The sequence below is a fragment of the Notolepis coatsorum genome, assembly GCF_963971535.1.
Source record: "Notolepis coatsorum genome assembly, chromosome: 9".
Lineage (NCBI taxonomy): Eukaryota > Metazoa > Chordata > Actinopteri > Aulopiformes > Paralepididae > Notolepis > Notolepis coatsorum.
In genome coordinates, this window is record NC_140173.1 from 138134739 (window position 1) to 138159505 (window position 24767).

The 24767-nt window shown below is 47.1% G+C and overlaps 1 protein-coding gene across 1 annotated transcript in view; it reads right to left on the reverse strand.

The window, feature by feature from the left end:
- The window catches only part of itga9 (integrin, alpha 9), a 154950-nt gene that overhangs the window by 111726 nt on the left and 18457 nt on the right, over window positions 1-24767 (reverse strand). The window contains 2 exon segments of the mRNA XM_084322022.1: window positions 597-726; window positions 20987-21054. Coding sequence (XP_084178148.1) covers window positions 597-726; window positions 20987-21054 — 198 coding nt within the window.

Consider the following 24767-nt stretch of genomic DNA (forward strand, 5'->3'; position numbering starts at 1 on the left):
CCTGGCGCCTCAGAAGTATGACTTTCTGACTGAAGTACGGTTGGGTTTCAAAATAAGTGAAGGGCAGCCAATCTTGGTGGTCTCTGTGCTAAATAAAGAGGTACTAATTCATTTATGAATTAATTCATTCATCATTATTTATACGCAATAAATGCACTGAGTAATTAAACTAATTTATAGTGTTGTCAAGGTGTTACATTCACAAGTGTCATAGTGCATTAATAAATACACAATCAGAACAATAAAGAAATTGTAATACAAAAAAAATACAAAATAAAACACAGGTAACTATTTAAAAACAATGACATATTGTGGTGACCTCATTGGTCATCAAGGTTCTAAAGTGATTCAGACACTAGAATGATTAGCTTCAGAGATATACCCTGCAGGGTATTCCATGAGGTAGGGGCAGAGAAGCCAAAAGCAGATCTACCAAGTTCAGTACAAACTCTAGGCATTCTTAAGTGTAAGCCAATCACTGCATCGTGTACGACCGACAAGGTCCAGTGGTCCATTCCAATAAAGAAGTAATTTCATTTGGACAGTCTCTAATTATGGCTTTATAAAGACATTTAAGAAATTCACAACATACTCACCGAGGTAGCTGTATCTTTGGGAGTCGACATTGTCCTTGTTTGGATTGTAGAAGGCGCCAGAAGACAGGTTGTACACCTTAATCGTCCCGGTCCAGTAGTATGACCCTGGGGCTCCCATTACCACCAGCTCCTGCAAATGTGCAAAAAAAAATGCCCAGTGCGATGAGACTTTGGAATGTACATAATGTAGTTTTACTTGCCGTATTATTTTAAACGCTTCCCGGTAGGCAATGGTGTTTATTTACTCTGTATGTACAGTAGCTAGCTGCCGCTACTGTACGTTACTTAAAGCAACTGACATAATGTTATTCTGTTCAGTCTATTTTAGCACTGTCTGATGGTGCTTTGTTCTGTGTGGTGTCTTGTCGTGGTTTATTATTTGCCACCGCGGGAACGATAAACTACTACTAGTAATAACACCACCTCTACTGCTAATAAGATAAGATATTCCTTTATGATCCCCAGGGGGAAAATCTGGAAAATAATATTAGTAGTAGTAGTAGTACCATAGTACTACTACTGCTGCTGCTGCTGTTACTGCTACTACAACTACTACTGCTAATACCACACACCACTACTACTAATAATACTAGTAGTACCATAGTACTACTACTACTACTACTACTGCTGCTGCTGTTACTGCTACTACTACTGCTAATACCACCACCTCTACTAATAATAATGCTACTGTAGTAGTAGTAGTAGTAGTAGTAGTAGTAGTAGTAGTAGTAGTAGTAGTAGTAGTAGTAGTAGTAGTAGTTGTAACTGAGGGGTACAATTCCCTGACTGTATTGATAAGTATGGTATCATTAAACCACTACCGCTTGATGTACTTTAACTTCTGGCCATACAGTACACGATATCTAAGTATGATGAACACTTTCCCACATATGAAATCAGGTCCACACAAATATAACAGTCGAAGGTTTAATATAGCAAAAGGTATATACAACATTCACTTAATTACATTTATGATTTGAATGCACTTGTAAGGCAAATGAGTATTCGTAGGCAAATCAACACTGAATGTCCAATCTCTGGTTACGCAGGAAGCAAGTATACAACCTGGTTCTTTAGGGAACTATAGCGATGGTACTTAAGGATTATAGCGGGATACTAAAGGGGTCCTGCTGGTTGTAAGTCAGTAGGGGGGGGGGGGGTTTGGAGAGCCGTCAGCTGCATCCCATCTGGCCAACGATTCCTGGGGAGAATTCAGGTACAGAACACAGTGCCCGCAGGATCTTGATCCACAGATGAATACACTTGGGCCCTCTTGTAGACGGTAGCTGTAGGCTGTAGGTCCACAACGAAGGAGAAGCGAGGCGGCCTCGGTCTGGGTTGAGCGCCGTCTCACCTAGGCTCCTCTCGGGGGTAATTCCAACACTCACCGGCGTTGGCTGTTATCCGCTCCACAAATCAAAGCACCCAAAGCAAATAGATATTCCATGCCGTATAGGCTCAGCAGTCGTCCGGGTAGGTAATCCAATGTGCAGGTCCACTCGTCCTCGCCCAGAACTCCTCGGATGAAAGCACCACGCGTGGTCTGCCCAGCCTGGTTAAGACTCTAGATAACGCGAGGAAACGATGGGGGTGCTGCTCACTTTAGAACTCTAACCGAACGATGCACCATACATAATAGACTATTATTAACTTAATAGAAATACGTCCCACTCGACGGTACAGTGCCAAACTATGACAATTCAGCTATGAATTTACACGAGGTCTCAATGCCTATTCTGGGGCCAAATAGGCCATACTGCACCACACGTGGGTCGTGGGTGAGGCTTCACGTCTGTTACTAGGTTGGAGGGTAAAGGACTAATGGACTAAAAGAAAGTTCTACTTTACTTGCGCCATATTTATATGCACGGTGAACAAATAGTACCATTCGTATTTCGGTAGCCGTATTCCTACGCGGAACCGGGCTAGTTGGGACATGTTCGTCGGCACTATTGAACTTGACTCAAGGGGCTTGTCCGCTGGCGCCAGGTTCTTGTCCAATGAGAGAATGAACTATTATGGGCTGTAGTAGACTAAAGGGATATTCAGTGTATATGTACAAAGAATATACAAGGGATATCAAACGATATACAAATACTATTAAATATATATCCATAAATAAATATATATATTCGGTTTAATCTGATCCTTCAACAGCTGCCCCCTAATTAGTCCCACCTAATTAGCTAAGCAGAGACAGATTAACCGCACTGTCTACCACTCAAGGTCCGCTGTAAGGGTCAGTCAACTCACAAAGTCGTGGGGTCATGGTCGTCATCGATAGTGTCTGGGAGTCTTGGCAGTTCTATTAGCCTCGCCACGGGACGTGTGTAAGTCCGCCCTTGGACGAGCACTTCAGCTGCTCGGACCTTGCCATCGGCACCGGTGATCACTTTGCTTACGCGGCCAGCCGGCCACATAGCTCTGGGTAGTGACTGGTCGATAATCATGACGACTGTTCCTTCTGTCAAATTGTCTCTCTCTTTTACCCACTTCTGGCGGGTCTGTAGAGACGGTAGGTAGTGGAGTAGGAAGCTATTCCAAAACTTGTCAGCCAGTACTTGACTGTACCTCCACATTCCTCGGCCGTTCGCTTCTTCAGGCCTGTACATTGTCTGGGGTAGCGCGGGGTCCAGCCGCCCCATCAAGAGTGTGTTGGGGGTGACTGGGTCGACATCTGCTACATCACTTGAGACGTAACCGAGGGGCTTGGAGTTCAATACTCCCTCGATCTCCGTGAGGACTGTCATTAGGACTTCTTCCGCCACAGTCTGGGCCCCAAGCACGGCGTACAGGGCTGTCTTTATAGAACGTACTTCTCGTTCCCAGGTTCCACCGAAGTGGGGTGCGTTCGGGGGATTAAACTGGAAGTCAATCCGGGATGGAGCGAGGTGGGTCTTAAGTTCTGGGCCCATAGCTTGGAAGCTCTCTCTCAGCTCTCTTTCTCCGCCTTTGAAGTTTGTCCCGTGATCAGACAACAATGTAGACGGTTTTCCTTTCCGCGATGTGAATCTTCGGAAGGCCATAAGGAATGAGTCTGTGCTCATGGTTGGAAGGAGTTCGATATGTATCGCTCTGGTGGTCATGCATTTGAATACAATACCCCACCGCTTCTCGGTTCCTCTTCCTTTCTTTATATACAACGGGCCAAAACAGTCCATGCCTGTGGAGTGAAAGGGCTTGTCGCCGAGTCGGAGGCGACAGGGAGGTAGGTCAGCCATCCGGGGTATGCTGGGCTGCGCGCGCCACTTTCGGCAGTCTAGACAGGTTCGCTGGAAGCGTCGCACTGCTTCTCTCCCTTGAAGTATCCAATAGCGACGTCTGATCTCCGCGAAGACTCTCTCTGCTCCTGCGTGGTGCACATCCTCGTCGTATTTCTTTATGATCAGCTCTGTGACCTTGTGTCGGCTGTTCAAGACTATCGGGTACTTAACGTCATCCGGTAGGTCGGGGGCTCTCCGCAGACGACCACCCACTCTGATGAGATTATGGGCGTCACTCTCGGGTGCCAGGTGGAGCAGTCTGCTGTCTGATGGGACGGGCTTTCCTCCCTGTAGACAGTCTAGCTCATCGGGGAACGAGTCTCTCTTGGCTCGTTGTAGTAGAAGAAGTTCTGCTTCTTCGTAGTCAGCTGCTGAAATGTCAGTGGTGGGCTGAATCTCTGGGTGGTGCCACAGGAATGTCTTTAGCTGCGCACTCTGTAGGGTGGGGCAATCATCTATGTTGGGGTCTGTGGAGGCGACTGTGCTCAATCCACAGAACATAGGTTTCTTGTTTTCAGCCTCCTCTTTACTCGCCTCCCGTGGGGTGGGCGTAGGCCACTCTTCTTCCGGGAGCTTGAGGAACTCTGGTCCGTCACTGTAGATGTTGTGACGGGTGAGGTCATCTAGGGACATTCCCCGGGTGATGACGTCAGCTGGGTTGTGTTTGGTGTCCACATACCGCCAGCTTGCTGCTTCTGTTAACTCTTGAATCTCTGTGACTCTGACTCCCCCGAAGACCTTGTATCTGCATGAATCAGACTTGATCCATGTGAGTACTGTCGTAGAGTCTGACCACAAGATTGTTCTTTGCACCGGGATGGTGAGTTCACGTTGGATTAACGTGGCTAGATGCGCTCCTGCTAGGGCTGCGCAGAGCTCTAGACGCGGGATAGATTGTTGCTTTCGTGGGGCTATTCTTGAGCGAGCCAGGATGAAAGCGGTGTGTATCTCTCCTCCCTTCTCTTGGGCACGCAAGTAGGCCACAGATCCATAGGCTACTTCGGAGGCGTCGCTGAAGACGTGTAGATCCATCTTGCATGTCTCTGGCCTCACTGTGGGTGGGAAGTAGCTGCGGCGTATGTTGACGCCTGGGAGTGAGCGGAGTTCCGTCTCCCACTCTCTCCATGTGGAGGCAAGGTGTGCGGGTATTGGGTCGTCCCAGCCCTGGTCCTTGTCCCATAGTGCTCGTACAATCATCTTTGCCCTGGTGGTGTAAGGTAGAATACATCCCAACGGGTCATATTGTCTGGCGAGTGTTCTGTACACACTCCGTCTGGTGGTCGGTATCGCCGTCGACCTTCCCTGCTCCGTGGTCAGGGGTTTGTGTCTATAGTGGAGCGAGTCTGTTTTGAAGCGCCAGACTAGTCCTAGTGTCATTTCTTGGGCTTCTCCTGGGATGGTCGCCATCCAGGTCTCGCTACTGGCTGCCTTGTCCGCGGGGGAGAGGCTGCGCAATACTTGCGGGTCGCTGCTGGCCCACTGCCTGAGATCAAAGCCGCCTTTGATCAGGGAGGCGCGTAGCTTGAGTAGGAGAGCCTCGGCTTCTTCTTGGGTCGAAACGCTTTGTAAACAGTTGTCCACGTAGAAACTGTTCTTCACACTGTGTCGGACCTCTTCATCTGCTGCTGGGTCCTCTGCTACGTGTTTCTGCAGTGCAAATGTAGCACAGCACGGGCTGCATGTGGTTCCGAAGGGGAGGACTTCCCATTGGTAGATGGCTGGGTGCTCATCTCCGATCCTCTCTCTCCATAGGAACCGCAGTAGGGGCTTATCCTCCTCCACTAGTCTCACCTGCAGGAACATCCCTTTGATATCCCCGCTGATAGCCACCTTGTCCTGGCGGAAGCGTAGTAGCACGCCTAGTAGAGAGGGGCCGAGTGTGGGGCCGGGCAAGAGCTCTTTATTCAGATTCTGGGATCCGATCTGGTAGCTGCAGTTAAACACAATGCGATCCTTGCCGTTGTGGTGGACCTTGTGGTGCGGCACGTACCATGATTCGGTCGTCTGATCGGCCTCTTTAATGTCAATCTTCATTACGTGTCTCGCTGTGATTAGCTTCTCAATCTCAGCGCGGTACACTCTCTCTTGAGCGGGGTCTTTGGCTAGGCGCCGCTCTGTGTTCAATAGATACCGCTCCGTAGCTTCTTTCGTGGCGTGAAAGGTGGGCATTCCCTCTCGCCTCAGGAGTGGAGTTGCGTATCTCATCACTCCGCTGACTGTGACTCTCTTTGTCCCTTGCTCGAGGAGGTTTATGGCGTAAATGTCTTCTTTAGAACGAATGTCTTTTTTTTTCGTTCTTAAAGGGCATTGTCTCTAGTGTCCATAGCCTCTCGACATGCTGCAGGAGAGTGGTGTCTTCTTCTGTCACTCTGGAGTGGAGGCAGCTAGTGGCTGCTGTTCGGTTGAGAGATTTAGCGAGGGGGCCTTGTAGTGTCCATCCTAGGCGGGTCTCGACTGCTGCAGGACAGCCTCTGGGTCCTGTATGGACCCGGTCTATCGGGACTATGAGGTCTGCATGGTCGGAGCCTATCAGCAGGGTCGGGGTGGCGCCGTCTATGAGCGGGATAGGTAGTTGACGCAGGTGCACATATTTATCCATCAGTTTGGTGATGGGGTAGGTGTACTGTGATAGTCCTATTTCTTGGCTGGTGAAAGCATTTGTAATCCTATACCGTCTCTCTGGCTGCCCGCTTGCTGCGATAGTGAAGGAGACATTCTCGCCTTTTATCGTCTTTAAATCTCTTCTTATTGTCCGAATCGTCATCTGGTTCTCGCTCCCCCGCAGTCCCAGCTGGGCCGCAGCGGATGCGAGGAGAAGGGTCTTCTCTGACCCGTCATCAAGGACGGCGTAAGTGTCCATGACTTTATCTTGGTGGCTCAATGTTACACGGACTACCTTTAAGAGCACCTGGGCGCCGCTGCTGCTGGCGGGGTCAATGTACATGACACTTGCCTTTGTGCTGCTCGATGGTGCAGGTGCAGGCTTTCTTCTGTTACTGTCGTGTAGGACATCTAGGTGGGCTCCGTCACACCGACTGCACCTCTTCTTTAGGCGGCACTCGGCTGCCATGTGACTGCGCGCACATCGGTAACAGCGCCTGTTGGACTTTATCCATTGACTCACTTCTTCTGCATTCATCTTCTTGAACAGGTCACATTGTGACAGCCAGTGTTCCTTCTCGCAGTACGGGCACACCATCTTCCACTTCTCTTTTCTCAAGGGGGTACTGTGGTTCTTACTGCTCGGTACTGATTCTGATTGGTGCATGACAATCACTGATCTTCTTCCATCGTTTACTCTCCTAGGTCCCTCTTTGGAGCTTGGTGTGCTCCGCACGAATGTATCCAAGCGTAGGCAGCTGACTTCTCTCGTCAGGAAGTCGGCTAAATCGAGGAGGGATGGTTCGGGACCGTTAGGATCACGGTGGTCTCTTTGCCGCCTAAAGCGCTCTTGTCTGGCGGGCGGCAGCTTCTCTAAAATCCTCTCGACGTTAGAGTTGGCGTATAGCTCGTGCATACCCTTTTCTCGTTGCGCTCCCAGCATCTCTACCAGGGACTGCACTTTTATAGACAGGTCGTCTAGTGAGCGATTGTCTGTTGCTGGGGGTAGGCGGTCAATATGCCTTATCTCTTGGATTACGTAATCCCATATACGTCCATATCTCTGGTCCAGCGCTGCTAGAGCCGCGGTGTATGGGGTCGTAGAGGTGGCATAGGCTAGCGCTATATTGTGCGCTCGGGGTACTTTCAGGTGCTTCAGTAATATTGCATACTTGTGGCGTTCGTCAACGACATCCACCATCATTGTCTCTAAGCACATCCGGAGCTCCGTGTACTGTGCTCGATTCTCATGGGTGAAGTCTGGAAACGTCGGTGTGCCAATGTATGACGCCGTGGATGGCTGGCACATCGGTGAGCGTTGGGAGAGAGGCCTCCTAGGCGAGTCTCCTCTTGCGCCTCTCTGTGGGCTGGTACCGGCAGGGTACCATGGCCCGCTGGTCCAGGTGCTGTTCCTCGGGGCTGGTCGTGCGTCATGCTCACCCGTGAATAGAGTCGGGGGTCTGTAGCGCCGCGGGGGTATAGCCTGGGCCGTACTGGACCTCCTGGTCCGGTGGAGTACTGTGCTGTCGTCGGGCTTGGTTCTCCTCCTCTCCCTCTTCTTCTTCTGTCAGGTCCTCTAGATCCTGTAGTCGTTTATTTAGCCTCTCCGCAGTGTATGCTGCTCCTTCCTTGTAGCTGGGTCTCGCTTGGACCGGTCAGGGAAGGGGGTCTGCGGGGGGTATAGGCTCTCTCTGGTGGTCAAGTTCAGGGTCGCTTGGTCGGTTAGGGGATGCTGCCCTTGACTGTTGTCTCGACGAGGCCCTTGAACCCCTGGCGGAGGGAGAGGGTGTTGCCTTGGTGATCAGCTGCTCCATTAGCTGCGCTTGTAGTCTGTCGCGCTCGCCCTGTAGTCTGTCGCGCTCGGCTTCGCGCTGGATGAGAGCGATGTCGCGCTCTGCTTCTCTTTGGGCACCGTCAGCGGCGCGCTGGGTGTCGGACCGGTCTCTTGCCATATTCTCTTCCGTCTGAAGGCGTCTCATCTCCAGGCGTATGTGCTCTTCTTCGCTCCGTTGCTGTGTTTGGAGTCGATCGCGTTCACCCTGAAGTCGATCGCGTTCACCCTGGAGTCGATCGCGTTCGGTAGAGGCTGTCAGGCTGACGAGGAACGCCTGTGACAGCATCCTCTCCGCCTCGCTGGGGGAAGACGCTTGTAGAGGTGAGCCGCTCCTGGCTGTACTCGTTGGGGAGTCCTGGAGCTCTATCTCCTCGGCGCTCTCCTCATCTTGTTTCGTGCAGGGTTCCACCTCTGGAGGGTCGTCTTCCTCCCGGAGCTGGTCGGGGACTACTTCTTCGGTATTGGCGGGGGGTAAAGGCATGTCTGTTCCCTCCTGGTCCCCACCGTGAGTTTGGTCAGTTACATTAGAACCCACTAGGGCCTCTGTGGTCGGGGTAACCTGGTCGTTAAGGTCAGACATAATTTTACTTTCTACTTTTACCGCGTTTACCGTCTGTAGAAGGCTAGGTAGTTGACTGACAGCGTGATCCTCTAAGTACTGAGGTGTCTGTCGTCTGCGCCGCGGGCGTTCTACGTTAGGAGGACCGTTTCGTGGAGTGTTCATCATAGGCCATTTCAATATTAATAACACTATATTAATATTACACTAGTTACCCTCCGGCTCGAAGGACCAATTGTAACTGAGGGGTACAATTCCCTGACTGTATTGATAAGTATGGTATCATTAAACCACTACCGCTTGATGTACTTTAACTTCTGGCCATACAGTACACGATATCTAAGTATGATGAACACTTTCCCACATATGAAATCAGGTCCACACAAATATAACAGTCGAAGGTTTAATATAGCAAAAGGTATATACAACATTCACTTAATTACATTTATGATTTGAATGCACTTGTAAGGCAAATGAGTATTCGTAGGCAAATCAACACTGAATGTCCAATCTCTGGTTACGCAGGAAGCAAGTATACAACCTGGTTCTTTAGGGAACTATAGCGATGGTACTTAAGGATTATAGCGGGATACTAAAGGGGTCCTGCTGGTTGTAAGTCAGTAGGGGGGGGGGGGTTTGGAGAGCCGTCAGCTGCATCCCATCTGGCCAACGATTCCTGGGGAGAATTCAGGTACAGAACACAGTGCCCGCAGGATCTTGATCCACAGATGAATACACTTGGGCCCTCTTGTAGACGGTAGCTGTAGGCTGTAGGTCCACAACGAAGGAGAAGCGAGGCGGCCTCGGTCTGGGTTGAGCGCCGTCTCACCTAGGCTCCTCTCGGGGGTAATTCCAACACTCACCGGCGTTGGCTGTTATCCGCTCCACAAATCAAAGCACCCAAAGCAAATAGATATTCCATGCCGTATAGGCTCAGCAGTTGTCCGGGTAGGTAATCCAATGTGCAGGTCCACTCGTCCTCGCCCAGAACTCCTCGGATGAAAGCACCACGCGTGGTCTGCCCAGCCTGGTTAAGACTCTAGATAACGCGAGGAAACGATGGGGGTGCTGCTCACTTTAGAACTCTAACCGAACGATGCACCATACATAATAGACTATTATTAACTTAATAGAAATACGTCCCACTCGACGGTACAGTGCCAAACTATGACAATTCAGCTATGAATTTACACGAGGTCTCAATGCCTATTCTGGGGCCAAATAGGCCATACTGCACCACACGTGGGTCGTGGGTGAGGCTTCACGTCTGTTACTAGGTTGGAGGGTAAAGGACTAATGGACTAAAAGAAAGTTCTACTTTACTTGCGCCATATTTATATGCACGGTGAACAAATAGTACCATTCGTATTTCGGTAGCCGTATTCCTACGCGGAACCGGGCTAGTTGGGACATGTTCGTCGGCACTATTGAACTTGACTCAAGGGGCTTGTCCGCTGGCGCCAGGTTCTTGTCCAATGAGAGAATGAACTATTATGGGCTGTAGTAGACTAAAGGGATATTCAGTGTATATGTACAAAGAATATACAAGGGATATCAAACGATATACAAATACTATTAAATATATATCCATAAATAAATATATATATTCGGTTTAATCTGATCCTTCACAACAGTAGTAGTAGTAGTAGTAGTAGTACTAGTACCATAGTAGGCCTACATAGTGTTCATTGCATTGAACTGTGTGATAATGTGACATGTGATATAAAACCAAAACGTATATATCAAGGATCTCATTTTGGGAGACATTTTTGTTCATATGTGGTTGTCGTACATCTATATATGGATTATGTGCAACAATATCACAATGCCATGTGATATTGGAATAATTTCATCCCGATACGATAAACGATTATATTGAATTATCGCCTGGCGCCATTACTACTACTAAAGATTCATAGAAGTAGTTACACGTTGACAGCACATGAGTAAAGCAATGCCACACTGGGTGAAGCTCATGGTTAAACAACAACAACCACAGGTACTATCTGCTCTCAACCACACCGTGACCAAAATGCCAGCTGTAGCTGCCTCCTTTGATGTTCTGGGGGGAATTCAGAACGCAAGCAAAATTCATAGTTGTAAAATGTGTTGTTCACAGCTTCATGTAGGGATGCTTTCACAGCAATTAAAAGGGCCACAGCATAATAATTAGGGACTAGTGAAGTACACACACACACACACACACACACACACACACACACACACACACACACACACACACACACACACACACACACACACACACACACACACACACACACACACACACACACACACACACACACACACACACACACACACACACACACACACACACACACACACACACACACACACACACAACAAACACACACACACACACACACACACACACACACACACACATGTTCCAAGTTCATGTTAAAACCATTATGTCCTTTGATGTGACCTCACTCACCTCAGCTGTACCAAACGAGTCTCTCACATTCTGCACACCATTACCTCTCATCTGAGAGCTTCGTACTATCTTATCTTATAGGAACTATCTTATAAATGGCTTTTTCCAGTGGTTTGCATTGTTTTCTAGCAATGTGGGGTTGTACCAACACTGACTAGATGTGAACGGAGCGATCTCTCCTCTGTGTCTCCCCCTGCATTTGACACACAGACTCGCGACTCGAAGCGTGCACACACGCACACGCATATTCCGATCCGTGCAATAATATTCACGGGGGTATATATTGTCATTTGAAACAAGTTACCAGGGGAGCTCCAGTAGCTCACCACGTACCGCGAGTGCTATTTCAGCGCCGTGGACAACCGCGCTCGCGCGGATCTGGGGCTGAGCACGTTCGAATCCCGGACGGCAGCCGTGCCTTTCCCAGAGTGTCTTTCCCCCCATCTGAACCCTTTCAGCCTGCATCTGTCGGTCGAACTTGACCAAGTATGAATGCGACGAAAAAGCGATAAACGCTAAAAAAAAGAACCAGCTGACTGGTCAAAGTTTTTAAAAAAAAGAAACAAGTTACCAATGCATTGTCCCATGGGATTATGCCCCCCCCCCCCCCCCCCCCCCGCGGCTAAATTAATTAGTCCCTCTCTATCTCTATCTCCCCCAAAAGGTATCTGCGAGTGCAGTGCAGTGCAGTGCAGTGGGTGACTGTCACTCAAAGCGCATTGCGAGTATGGGCGGAGCCCAGCCAAAAACAGCTTGGAATCTTGAAGGGCAGAAACTGCTGCTCTACAGTACTTGATTAGAAATACAAAACAATGATTTTTTTTGAAAAAGAACCTTACAGACATGTTCCATAGACTCACAGGAATTGTGTAAAATTGCCCAAATAGTGAAAGAAATAGTAAGATAGTTCCCCTTTAAACAAACCGCTGATTTGAATCCAACCAGGATAAGATTATGGATGTTCCATTATGTCTCTCACATGTGCTGAGCTACAGCTTTCAGGAACTTCCTTTTCCGGACAGAGAACCATATGAGCCCGTTTGACGTTTTCAGACGAAGACATTCTTCAAATCCCCTTCAAATCTTCATATATTGTTTGTATTCATACTTAAAGGGATAGTTCAGTCTTTTCTCAGTATAATCCATGCTGTTCTTCATACTAGCTCCAGCTAGTTAGTCACAAACCAATGCAAAGTCAATGGAGTCAAGCTCCTGACTGAAGACAACTGAAATCTACTATGAGAGCACTGTGAAGTAGATTTGAGTGAGTGTCAGTCACCTTGCACAGAAAGAAGCTCGACCCCATTTACTTTGCATTGGTTTGTGGCTAACTAGCCGGAGCTAGTATGAGGAACAGTATGGATTGTGCTGAGAAAGGATTCTACTGAACAACATCGTCATTGGTGAGTATAGGAAATAGGGCTAGGGTTTCAAAAATCAGCCTTCGTCTGAAAACGTCAAACGGGCCGTGCCGACTATACCATGTTTTCCAATTATGTAACTTGTTCCAGAACAGACAGATATGGTCGTTTGCCTTGGGGGTAAGGGTTCATGTCGCCCCCTCCGTCGAGAAACCAACAACACAACAAGCCCCTCCAACTGAACGCTCCCTGTGTTGTGGTGCCTGATGGCCTCCCACATCTGGGCACCATCAGGGCCCACAAACCCACGGTTCAGACAAGGGTAAAGTCAAACAGCTGTCCATCTCGCCCTATCCTCTCTGCTTTAGAATTCCTCACATTCTCCTCTGAAGGGAAATAGATGCCCGAGATCGCTATAGCGGCTCCATGTTGTCTCTCCCAGAGGTACCGACGCTCTGCTCCTTTGTTCCCCTTAGTTTTGTTGTGGAAGCCAACTCTTTTTTATTGCCAATTCGTCTGGTGAACTCTCCTCTGGCGGGAGTGGTGGAAGGAGTGCGTAGCCATGCTGAAGCGTGGGGGTGTAAAGTAAAAGTCATTGGCGTTATCAAGAGGGCACCTCCCATCCCAGATGTTTCATTGAATTAGGCTCTAATTCAATGAAATTAGACTATGGAATGCTCTCCCCGTCCACCTGAGAGCACCACAATCCGTCGTGGCTTTTAAAAGGGGCCTAAAAACATTTCTTTTTAACAAGGCTTTTTTGCCTGAATTTTTTCTTTTACTTTTATTTGTTACTTCTATTCATTTTATTATTATTTTATTTTATTTAACTTTTATGTTCTTCCATTTCATTGGTTGTTTTATTCATTTTAATTGTTTTTATTCATTTTAATTGTTTTGTTCATTTAACCTTTTGTCTATATCTCCTGTAGCACTCTGAGATTCTCGCGAATATAAAGTGCGGTACAAATTGAATCTATTATTATTATTATTATTATTATTATTATTATTATTATTATTATTAAATCCCGACGTCCCGGAAACCCCAACCCCCCCAACAGGGGCGTAGCTGGGGGGGGGGGGGGGGGTAGCTTAGGATGATTCCAAGGGCCCAGCACTGGGGGGGGGGGCCCCAACATTTTTTTCCCTTTTTTTTTTTTTTACTAGACATCACTCAGGTGTATTATTGATGCTCTCATTGATACTATGTTTGTTTCTGAAGTGTGTGTGTGTGAGATATATAGAGAGAGAGGGGGGGCTTTGGTAGACTATTGCATTGGTCCATTCATTGTAGATGAACGCAATGCGACATCCTTTACTAGGCTCACCCACCAACAGTGCAGGTGCTGAACTGCTGATCCGAATGTATAGGTAAAAACCATATTATGCGTTTTCATCAATAAAAAAACGCGCGCTCGCATTCACTGGGGGCCTACAAATACATTCTTTCATGGGGCCCAGAATCTGGAGCTACACCCCTGCCCCCCAAACCTCACCCCCCCCCCCCCCCCCCTCTATCTACAAGCTCTCGTCATAAAGAGCATTACAGTCTTACACCATCCCTTCACTTACTCTGTTTCTAATGGTATATATATATATATATGTGTGTGAGTTTGTGTGTGTGTGCGTTTGTGTGCACATGTGTGTCTGTGTGTGTGTGTGCGTTTGTGTGCACATGTGTGTCTGTGTGTGTGTGTGTGTGTGTGTGTGTGTGTGTGTGTGTGTGTGTGCGCATGTGTGTCTGTGTGTGAGTGTGCGTTTGTGTGTGTGTGTCTGTGTGTGGCCTCTGAGCTGTTGTGATGGATAGCAGTTTGGATGGCGGTGCGCTCAGGTGTGTGATTCTACAGCCTCAGTGAAACCCTCCCACTGAGCTTCCTGACAGCCGCACGGCACGTCCAGAGCGGCACGTCAGACCCCTGGCAGCACCTGAAAGGGCCCGCCTGACATATCGTCTTGTATATCACACATCAGAGAGACGGGCTGTGGAAATGTTAGACACGTATGTTGTGTGGATCACACAGACATGTACATTCATCTAATGTCTGCTCCACGCATAGCCACGTGCGCGTATCTTGTGTGTGTGTGTGTGTGTGTGTGTGTGTGTGTGTGTGTGTGTGTGTGTGTGCGTGCACATGCCCTTCTATACAGATCTTTGGTGATTTTAAATGGACTTAAAAGGAGAATGCCAATTTCCAAACACTTTGAACTTATGTCAAATCTCCCTGTCATGTTATCCAGTGAGGTAAGGTGAACTGATGGTAAACCATGAGGATTCTGCGGTCAGACCACCACGGTCAAGCGGTTCTGCGGTCAGACCACCACGGCCAAGCGGTTCTGCGGTCAGACCACCACGGTCAAGCGGTTCTGCAGTCAGACCACCACGGTCAAGCAGTTCTGCGGTCAGACCACCACAGCCAAGAGGATTCTGCGGTCAGACCACCACGGTCAAGCGGTTCTGATGGTCCAGCCAAACGCCCTCAAACGGTTCGCTTCTGACTTCAAACAGTATTTCAGTGATCCAGGTTTCTATTTAGAACCATTTATTTATTCATAGTTGAAGCTATACTGTAGCATATACACCTTTTATTTCCAAACCCACATTTCAAAGGTTCAAATGTACCTCCCCAAAGCTACATAGGGCAGATTGTGTTTCGTTTTAGCAACATATCAGAAGAGAAATATTCAGAAAGGATGTTTAGCTCAATTGTAATGTAGTGTGGATACTAGGGTTGGGAGGTATAGCGAATGTAATGGTATATTGTCACAGATCCATGCAAAGGTATGGATTTTTACCAAACAAGGTTATACATAGGGTATATATATGGGTATATTTTGTAGTTCAACATCAAAATAGTTCCTTGCAGCAGCATTAACAATGGAAAAAAAAACATGTAAAATTGTAGCAAAATGTTTACGGAAAAAACGAAATACAGTCAAATACTGTTATACTGTCATAACTAAGAAAAAGATTGCGATATGATATTTTGGCCATATCTCCCGTGACCTAGTGGACACATGAACAATCACCTCCCTCCCTCCATCTCACTATGGTCACTACTATCACCTCCCTCCCTCCATCTCACGATGGTCACTACTATCACCTCCCTCCCTCCATATCACTATGGTCACTACAATCACCTCCCTCCCTCCATCTCACTATGGTCACTACTATCACCTCCCTCCCTCCATCTCACTATGGTCACTACTATCACTCCATCCCTCCATATCACTATGGTCACTACTATCACCTCCATCCCTCCATCTCACTATGGTCACTACTATCACCTCCCTCCCTCCATCTCACTATGGTCACTACTATCACCTCCCTCCCTCCATCTCACTATGGTCACTACTATCACCTCCCTCCCTCCATATCACTATGGTCACTACTATCACCTCCCTCCCTCCATCTCACTATGGTCACTACTATCACCTCCCTCCCTCCCTCCATATCACTATGGTCACTACTATCACCTCCCTCCCTCCATCTCACTATGGTCACTACTATCACCCCATCCCTCCATATCACTATGGTCACTACTATCACCTCCCTCCCTCCATATCACTATGGTCACTACTATCACCTCCCTCCCTCCATATCACTATGGTCACTACTGTCCAGATATCCGGGCAGTCACACTCTTTATTTGCTGACCAAATCTCCCTCTGGATGGGTAGTATAGGCTAAACAACTGCTTTTCCAAACCGAAGGAAATAATTCGGACGACTTGACTTTATCTCGTACTCTTTTATTCCGTAGAAATGGCACAGCGGGGGAGCTCCAGTAGCTCACCACGTACCGCGAGCGCTATTTCAGCGCCGTGGACAACCGTGCTCGTCACGGATCTGGGGCTTAGCGAGTTCGAATCCCGACTGCAGCCGTGCCTTTCCCAGAGTGTCTTCCCCCCCATCTGAACCCTTTCAGCCTGTTTCTGTCGGTCATCCTTGACCAGTATAAATGTGATAAACACATAAAAGAGCCAGGGGAATGGCCAAAGTTTAAAAAAAAAAAGAAATGGCACAGCGATTGTCAGTGCTTTAGCCAGCATTAGCTGGCGGTAGTCAGATGATTAACCTGGAGTGAAACAGAGACAAACGGTGCAATTCTACAACTACTATCACACACAGTGTCATCCCGGAGCCTAAGACAGCTCCTCTCAAACAAACAAGAGGGCTGTGCAGCTGCCTGGCAACATTAATGAGCACTGTTTTAGATCAGATTAACATGAATGAATGAATGAATGAATGAAAACTTTATTTAACACATTGCAGAATGGGTACAATACAGCACGGCTCAATACACACAATTGTTAAGGGGATGCAGACCAGAGAAAGACGTTGGTCTTGTTTACATCAGGGTCCCACCATTTTCAATTCATATTGTCAAACTAGCATAACAACACATTGATAAGCGCCCCAACTACACAGCACTACATCAGGTCGTCAGGTAATATTTAAGAACATTACTACTTTTTTTCTTCATACGACTGGAATCAATTAAAACGTCAAATCTACTTGACCTTCGTCTTGCTAACCTGTTCTTTTTCACTGTACCATCTTTAACTCACTGGGTCACAGACATGATGAGCTGAGCGACTGTAAAGCACGGCGCACAGGAAGCAAAAAGCTATCGTGTTTCACGGCAACCGTACGCGGGATATACAAACAAAGAAACGTCGAAAAGTGTCGTGGACTTGATAGCGGTGTCTGTGCTTGTGGTAAAGAGGAAAAGGAACCCTTGTATTTCCTCTGACACTATCTCTGGCGGAACCAGAATGGATTACAGAAGGTCAAGTGAGGCCACTGTAGCCCTTCCAACTGTATCTGTCTGTGGGGACAGGAACTTCACGTAGGACGTACAGTAGGAGTCTGTGCTGCTTTGAAATATTCCCCTTTATTACATCACGCACGTGGGACTCAACATCCACAAAGGCAAGACTAAGATCCTCAAGACCAATGCAGCAAACAACACCAACGCAATCATGCTGGATGGCGAGGCGTTGGAAGAAGTTGAAGCCTTTACCTACCTTGGCAGTGTTATTGACAAGCAGGGCGGCACAGATGCTGACATTAGAGCACGAATAAGGAAAGCACGTACAGCATTCGTGCAATTACGGAACATCTGGAACTCAAAAGAACTGACTTCCAACACCAAAGTCAGATTCTTTAACACCAACGTCAAGGCAGTCCTACTATACGGAGCAGAGACGTGGAGAACTACAGCTGCAACCATCAGGAAAGTGCAGGTCTTCATTAACAGCTGCCTGCGGAAGATCATCAACATCCGATGGCCAGACACCATCAGCAACTGCGAACTCTGGCAGAGAACAAACCAGCTGCCTGCAGAAGAAGAAATTAAGAAACGCAGATGGCGCTGGATAGGCCACACCCTGCGAAAGCCCGCAAGTACCATCACCAGACAAGCCCTAACATGGAACCCGCAGGGCAAGCGGAAAAGGGGCCGCCCGAGAAACACCTGGCGCAGAGACCTGGAGGCAGACACCAAGACCATGGAGATGACCTGGAACCAACTGGAGAGAACAGCTCAAGACAGAGATGCTTGGAGATCACTTGTTGACGGCCTATGCCCCAGAAGGGGTAGCAGGCGTAAGTAAGTAAGTAAGTATTACATCACGCGGCAATAGTCTGACGTGACAGAACTTCACTTTAAAGGAACGCGCCAACTTTTGGGGGGAATTTGCTTATTTGCCGTCGTGTCGTGTGACTTGTGTATTTACCACATGCAGAAATAACAATGTAAAATGAGACGTTGTAATTTTTTTTAAGTAGATACATAGTCTGGGCTATTACACTGTACTGATACGGTATCTAAAGCCCTGTGTAACTTCTGTCAACAAAACCAACGTGACTGACTAACCTACAGAGGAATGACTGCTAATCATGGACCACCTTGTAAGAGAGGAGGAAGGTGATGATGAATTCTGGACAAAGACCAAGACCCAGAACCTGATCTATTTGAACCAGAATTTACAGAGGATGAACTACGGGTTCTGGAAGCGGAGCGGGCAAGAAGGGAGGCTGAGGCAGTCCAACAGGCTGATGCTGTTATTTCTACATGTGGTAAATAAATACTAGGGGTGGGGATCGCCAGAGGCCTCACGATACGATACTATCGCGATACTAAATATATCGCGATACGCTGACAATATTGCGATATATATATATATATATTAGGGCTGTCAGTTTATCGCGTTAATTAGATTAATAAATTACACAGCAAATTATCGCGTTATGAAAATTAACTCAAAATTAATTACAAAAAAAATAGTTTTTATTCTTTTATTTTTTTATAATATTTTTTTTGTATCTCATTCACTCCATAAGAATGTAGAATACACATTTACAGACTTTTTTCTTTTTTAATATGGTCCATTTGCATGTTCTTGGTATCTGATTCTAGGGACATCTATGAATCTCAGGGAATGTATTCCCAGTGTCAGAAATACTGTGGGCTAGATCCACAAAGAATGGATTGCACCGTGCAAGTTGCACCCTTACTTACAATTCATTATGAATAAAAAATGGGGGACCCTGATGTAAACAAGACGAAAGTCTTTCTCTGGTCTGCATCCCCTTAACAATTGTGTGCCGTACTGTATTGTACCCATTCTGCAATCTGTTAATAACATTTTCATTCAATCAATCAATCTGCGCGGTTTTTATTTGAGTAAATTGTAATGAACCAAATGAGAATATCAATAAATTTTTTTGTATCTTTGACTGTGAATAACACCATGCTCAAATTGAACAGACCTGAAAATCTAAGCAAATTAATAGATGGAAGATGATTAAACAGAAGGTTTTGTAGATACAGTACTGAATTCTGCCATCCGGACACATGCAATTTGAAATATGATTATAGAATATAGAATATCAGGCATAAAATGGTTATGCGATTAAAATGCGATTAATTAGATTAATTAATTACAAATCCTGTAATTAATTAGATTACATTTTTTAATCGCCTGACAGCACTAATATATATATTTATTTTTTTCAAATTAAAGTTATTACCTTTTTTCAACTGCAAAGTAAAACGTTGTCAACATGTTTTATCTAATAAAATAAAGTTCAGTCTGTTCATCTCACTTCAATCATTTTTATTGCAGAACATGGTATTTTCTCAAGCAGACAGATGTAAACACTGTAATCTGTGTTGCATGTACCTGACAAACTGAACTGTTTGTATTACAGTCATATTCCATGTGTGTGTGGACTACTGTACTATTACAGGTATTGAAATGAACAGTGCAACTTCCTTATATAAAACATTAAAAAAAATATATATATATATATTATGAATAATTAAATATCGATACTTGGCGTCCCTGTATCGATACAGTATCGCCACGCAAAGTATCGCGATACTACGTATCGATTCCCCCCCCACCCCTAGTAAATACACAACATGTGAATAAGACAGTTTTGGAGTTGTTGGACAGTGTTTGTTACTTTTGACAGTAGGCTAATGGTCCTTATCCACTTCCAGTCATTGCGTAAGCTAGCTAGCTAGCTACTGCACGCAGATGAGAAAGATACCTATCCTCTTGTCTGACTCTGGGGAAGACCGCAAGCAAATTTCCCAAAAAGGTGGCGTGTTCCTTTAAACACTTCAACTGTCAATGGCTTGTATTTTACATTCGAAAGGGAAACAAAGTGTCAGTCTTACCAATAACTCCAAGTCTAAAACAAAAAAAAACCTGTGTTTCACAGATGAAAACTCACAAAGCGTACACTTTAAATGTGTTTTTGGAGAATTTCACGTGTTTATGTTCTTAAAACCACACTGTAAATGCTGAGTAAAGAAAACAAAAGAAAAAACACATTACATGTTTTTTTTTTTAAACTTTGGCCATTCCGCTGGCTCTTTTTTGCGTTTATCGCATTTACTCTGGTCAAGAATGACCGACAGAAACAGGCTGAAGGGGTACAGATGGGGGGGAAGACACTCTGGGAAAGGCACGGCTGCAGTCCGGGATTCGAACTCGCTAAACCCCAGATCCGTGACGAGCACGGTTGTCCCCGACGCCGAAATAACGCTCGAGGTACGCGGTGAGCTACTGGAGCTCCCCAAAAAACACATTACATGTTATCACATGATGTGACATGTATGTGTGTGATTTTCCGTGACGGCTACTGTGAGTCTCAGGGGTAAGAAAAGCAAACAGAGTGAAGACGTGAACAGCAGACGATTAACAGCACGACTGCTGCTAGGAGAGAACGGGGTGGTGGTGGGGGTGGGGGTGGTGGGGGGCGGGGGTTTAAACACGGGTGAACGTGCACCGTTACTGACCTCGGTAAAAACACCCGCTATCCCGGCTTGGCACGAGCCATGCTCCTCTCCGTATTTCTGCTTGTAGTCTGCGAGAGAGAGAGAGAGAGAGAGAGAGAGAGAGAGGGTGAGAGAGAGAGAGGGGGAAAGATAGAGGGGGAGAGAGAGGGTGAGAGAGAGAGAGAGAGAGAGAGAGAGAGAGAGAGAGAGAGAGAGAGAGAGAGAGAGAGAGAGAGAGAGAGAGAGAGAGAGAGAGAGAGAGAGAAAACAAACCACAAATTATTTCACTGTGTGCCTGAGCCAGCACTTTACTGGAGTTCTTCCTGCATTCCATATGGAGCTAGTCAAAGTGGCAGCTCCATCCAAGATGGCTCTTTTGGGGGGTGGGGGTGGGGTAGGGGGGCATTAAAAAAAAGGGGGGAGCAGCACGCCACATTCAACAAAAACTCACACTTTGGGTGGGGGATGGGGGACACACATTGCTCTTGTGTTACACACAAATATTGGGTTTGGACCGGCGTGAGACGCATTGTACACATGGCCCATGTGAACACGGGGCTCGCCTGGCCCTGCGCAAACAGAGGAGGCGACACAGGAGAAACGGAAGGAAGTCAAATCCACAGACACTTTTTTATTTATTTATCTGTTTCCCCTCCTTTTTTCCTCCGATTTTCTCCCATCCCAATGTTAGTCGTTATGCCAATTCCCGATCCCCTTCCTGGTCGCTGCGCACCTACCCCCCACAGTCGGTCTGGGAGAGTGGAGGCTATCACGTGCTTCCTCCGACACACGTCTAGCCAATCAACCGCTTCTTTTCACCTGGCAGCGCGGACTCTCACTGAGAGGGCGTAGCGTGTGGAAGGATCACACTATCCCACTTAGATCCTATCCGCGCTTAGCAGGCGCCCCGACCGAACTGTAGGAGTCGCTGTTTACAACGACCTGGACCCACCCCGCCAGCTTCTCCCACCCTCTAATACTGCCAATTGTATTAGTGTGAACGGCCAGCCAAGCTGGTGACAACCCCGGAGCTGTGAGCCGGATTCGACACAGACACTTGTTCTTAAACCAAACGTATACACACATGCTTCACGTTGAATGAGTTAAACAGCTAAATGTTTTACACAGTAGACTTTTTCTCGAATAAAATTTTGATTGGTATAATTGCGAAGGGCTGTGAATTAGGTCACACCTCGAGTGCGGTGGATCCCGCATGCTAACCGATTCCAAATGCCGGCGCAAAATTGAGTTGATTCACGAGAATGTCAACCCTTACGTTTGTAAAAACGGGGCGGTCTTAAAGCCCTCGCATCGCGTGCCAAATCATCTTTGAAGGAATTGCAGAATCAAAGCAGACATCATCATACTCATCATGTCCTCATGGTGTACGTTGGGGCTTCTTTACACAGCTGCAGGGGGGGGGGGGGGGGGGGGGGGGGGGGGATACAAAACTCTCCTCGACTCTGTCGGCTGTTCGCTCTGTGTGTTGAATACTTTATCCTCCGTGTAGCGAACTGCGCGTCCCTGAAACGTCCAGGTGTTGCCGCTTGCCAACGTACTTGTGTTGTTGGCTTGAGAGAACCCACTTGAAGCATCTCGTTGCGACCAGCCTTTGGTGCCAGTAACACCCCCAGTCAGCGAGGTCTGAAGTACGGGAAGTGGTCCATTACTCATTGTGAAGGCTGCGGAGACGGTGTGTGTGTGTGTGCCATGACAAACTCTCTCTCTACCATGAGGGGTCACACAGCTCGGACCAAACTCAAACCCCTCCGATATATAGACTCTGTGTTCCTGTCTACACACGTGTGTCCGCCTGGTGTGTTGTGCAAGAGGGCGTTTGGCTGAAGTCAAGTCCAAATGATGACTAGTCTGTGACTGTACACAGGGTGGGAAATGGGACTCTTGCCACCAGACAAAATGCTGGTGAATTCAGGCTGTGGCTGAAGAAGAAAAGTAGTCCGCTTGAATCACCAGACACTTTGGCAGGTTACTAACGGATGCATTGCGACCGGTAATAGCATTGGATATCAGGCCGATGCCAGGTACTAAAGAATTTCCACAATATTAAAATCTGATACTACTGAGAACCATGTGTAAAACGAAGCAAGGCAACTTGTTTTTCGACATTTCTGACACATAGAAGCATGCTAGATCTCTCTAGAATTAAAGGTTTATATCTCAAGCATTTTCTATAGTATTGAATCTACAATACTGCTATCTAATGGATCCAGTCCTAGGATTCAGAATGGGTATTGCCGGTGAAAAGGGGCTACTGATGTTGGTACCCTACAGGTACAAAGAACTGACTCACTTAACTCCAAAACTCTTTGATTCAAAAGCCTCAAATATATAATAATAATAATAAGGAACCCCTTGCGAGCACGGGGGGAGAACATGCAAACTCCACACAAAAACGCCTGGGAGATACCCCACCTGGGTACCTGGCAATACGGGAATCGAACCCTGGACCTTCTAGCTGTGAAGCGACAGTGTTAACCACTACACCACCGTGCCACCCTACGATGAGCCTCTGATCTCTGATATATCCATACAGTTGCTCCATGGTCACTCTAAACTCGCTGTCAGACCCCATAAACAGGCACACGTATAGCAGACATGAACGGTCAAATCAGAAAGGTTTGTAGATAGCCACAGATTATCTACAAACTTTTCAGATCCGTCACTTCAGGTCTGCCTTATGTCAAGTCAAGTCAAGTACATTTTATTTGTATAGCACATTTCCAGGCAGCGGCAGCTGGCACCAAAGTGCTGCACAGGCAGGTTGATAAAAACTAAATAATATGATGCAAGATATAAGATTAAAACGCAGTAAAGCAATGAAAGTAATAAAAACAGGTAGGACACAGTAAAACAAAAGAGGATAGAAGGGCCAGGGGTCTAGTGGTGATTAAGTGGGGGGGAAGGCCAAGGAGAACAGGTAGGTTTTTAAAAGTGATTTAAAAGCCTGCACGGTCTGGGTGGCCCGTACGTTGAGGGGGAAGCTGTTCCACAGTCTAGGTGCTGCGGTGGAGAAGGCTCTGTCTCCCCTAGTCTTGAGCCTAGTTCTCAATAGTGCCTCTATATGGAGTGCAACATCATCAGCTAGCTTGTATCAGCCTAGACAAGTGCAGCAAAAGTTTCCTATTGTGGAGAAACTAAACCATTAATCACAAATTACAACTAAACCATCACACCAGAAAAGGAATAGGAGCCCGACAGGAAGTTAGCGGAACTGTATGGACGCCGCTACAAACGACACTAATCGTAAAATGGTAAATAATAGCCACTGTCAAATAGGTGAGCCATATCGGTCTTTGGGACTTTTGAATAGAGTCCATCCAAATACAAATGACTATCAAAAGTCCCTTTTTGGGGGCTAAGTGGGTGCAGACAGCATCGAAAAGAGAACATCTGCACACACAAAGTATGTTTAATGGGGCAGCTGGGTAGTGTAGAGGTCTAAGTCCTCGCCTACCACCGCATAGACCTGGGTTCAATTCCCGGCAGCGGCACCTCCGGCTTCGTCCGTCATCCCTACTACAAACACAATTGGCAGTGTTGGCACGGGTGGGCAGCCGATGGGGGGGCATGAGTCCTGGTAGTTGCAATAGCGAGTCCTACTGGTTGGTCAGGGCGGGAAGGAGGGGATAGTGTGAGATTGTGTGAACCTCTGCACCTGCGTTCTCCCAGTGAAACTCCTATAGCTGTCAGGTGAAAAGAAGCGGCTGGCGACTCCGCATGTATCGGAGGAGGTATGTAGGTAAACTACACCCAGACAGACAGTATAGGAGCAGCGCAACGA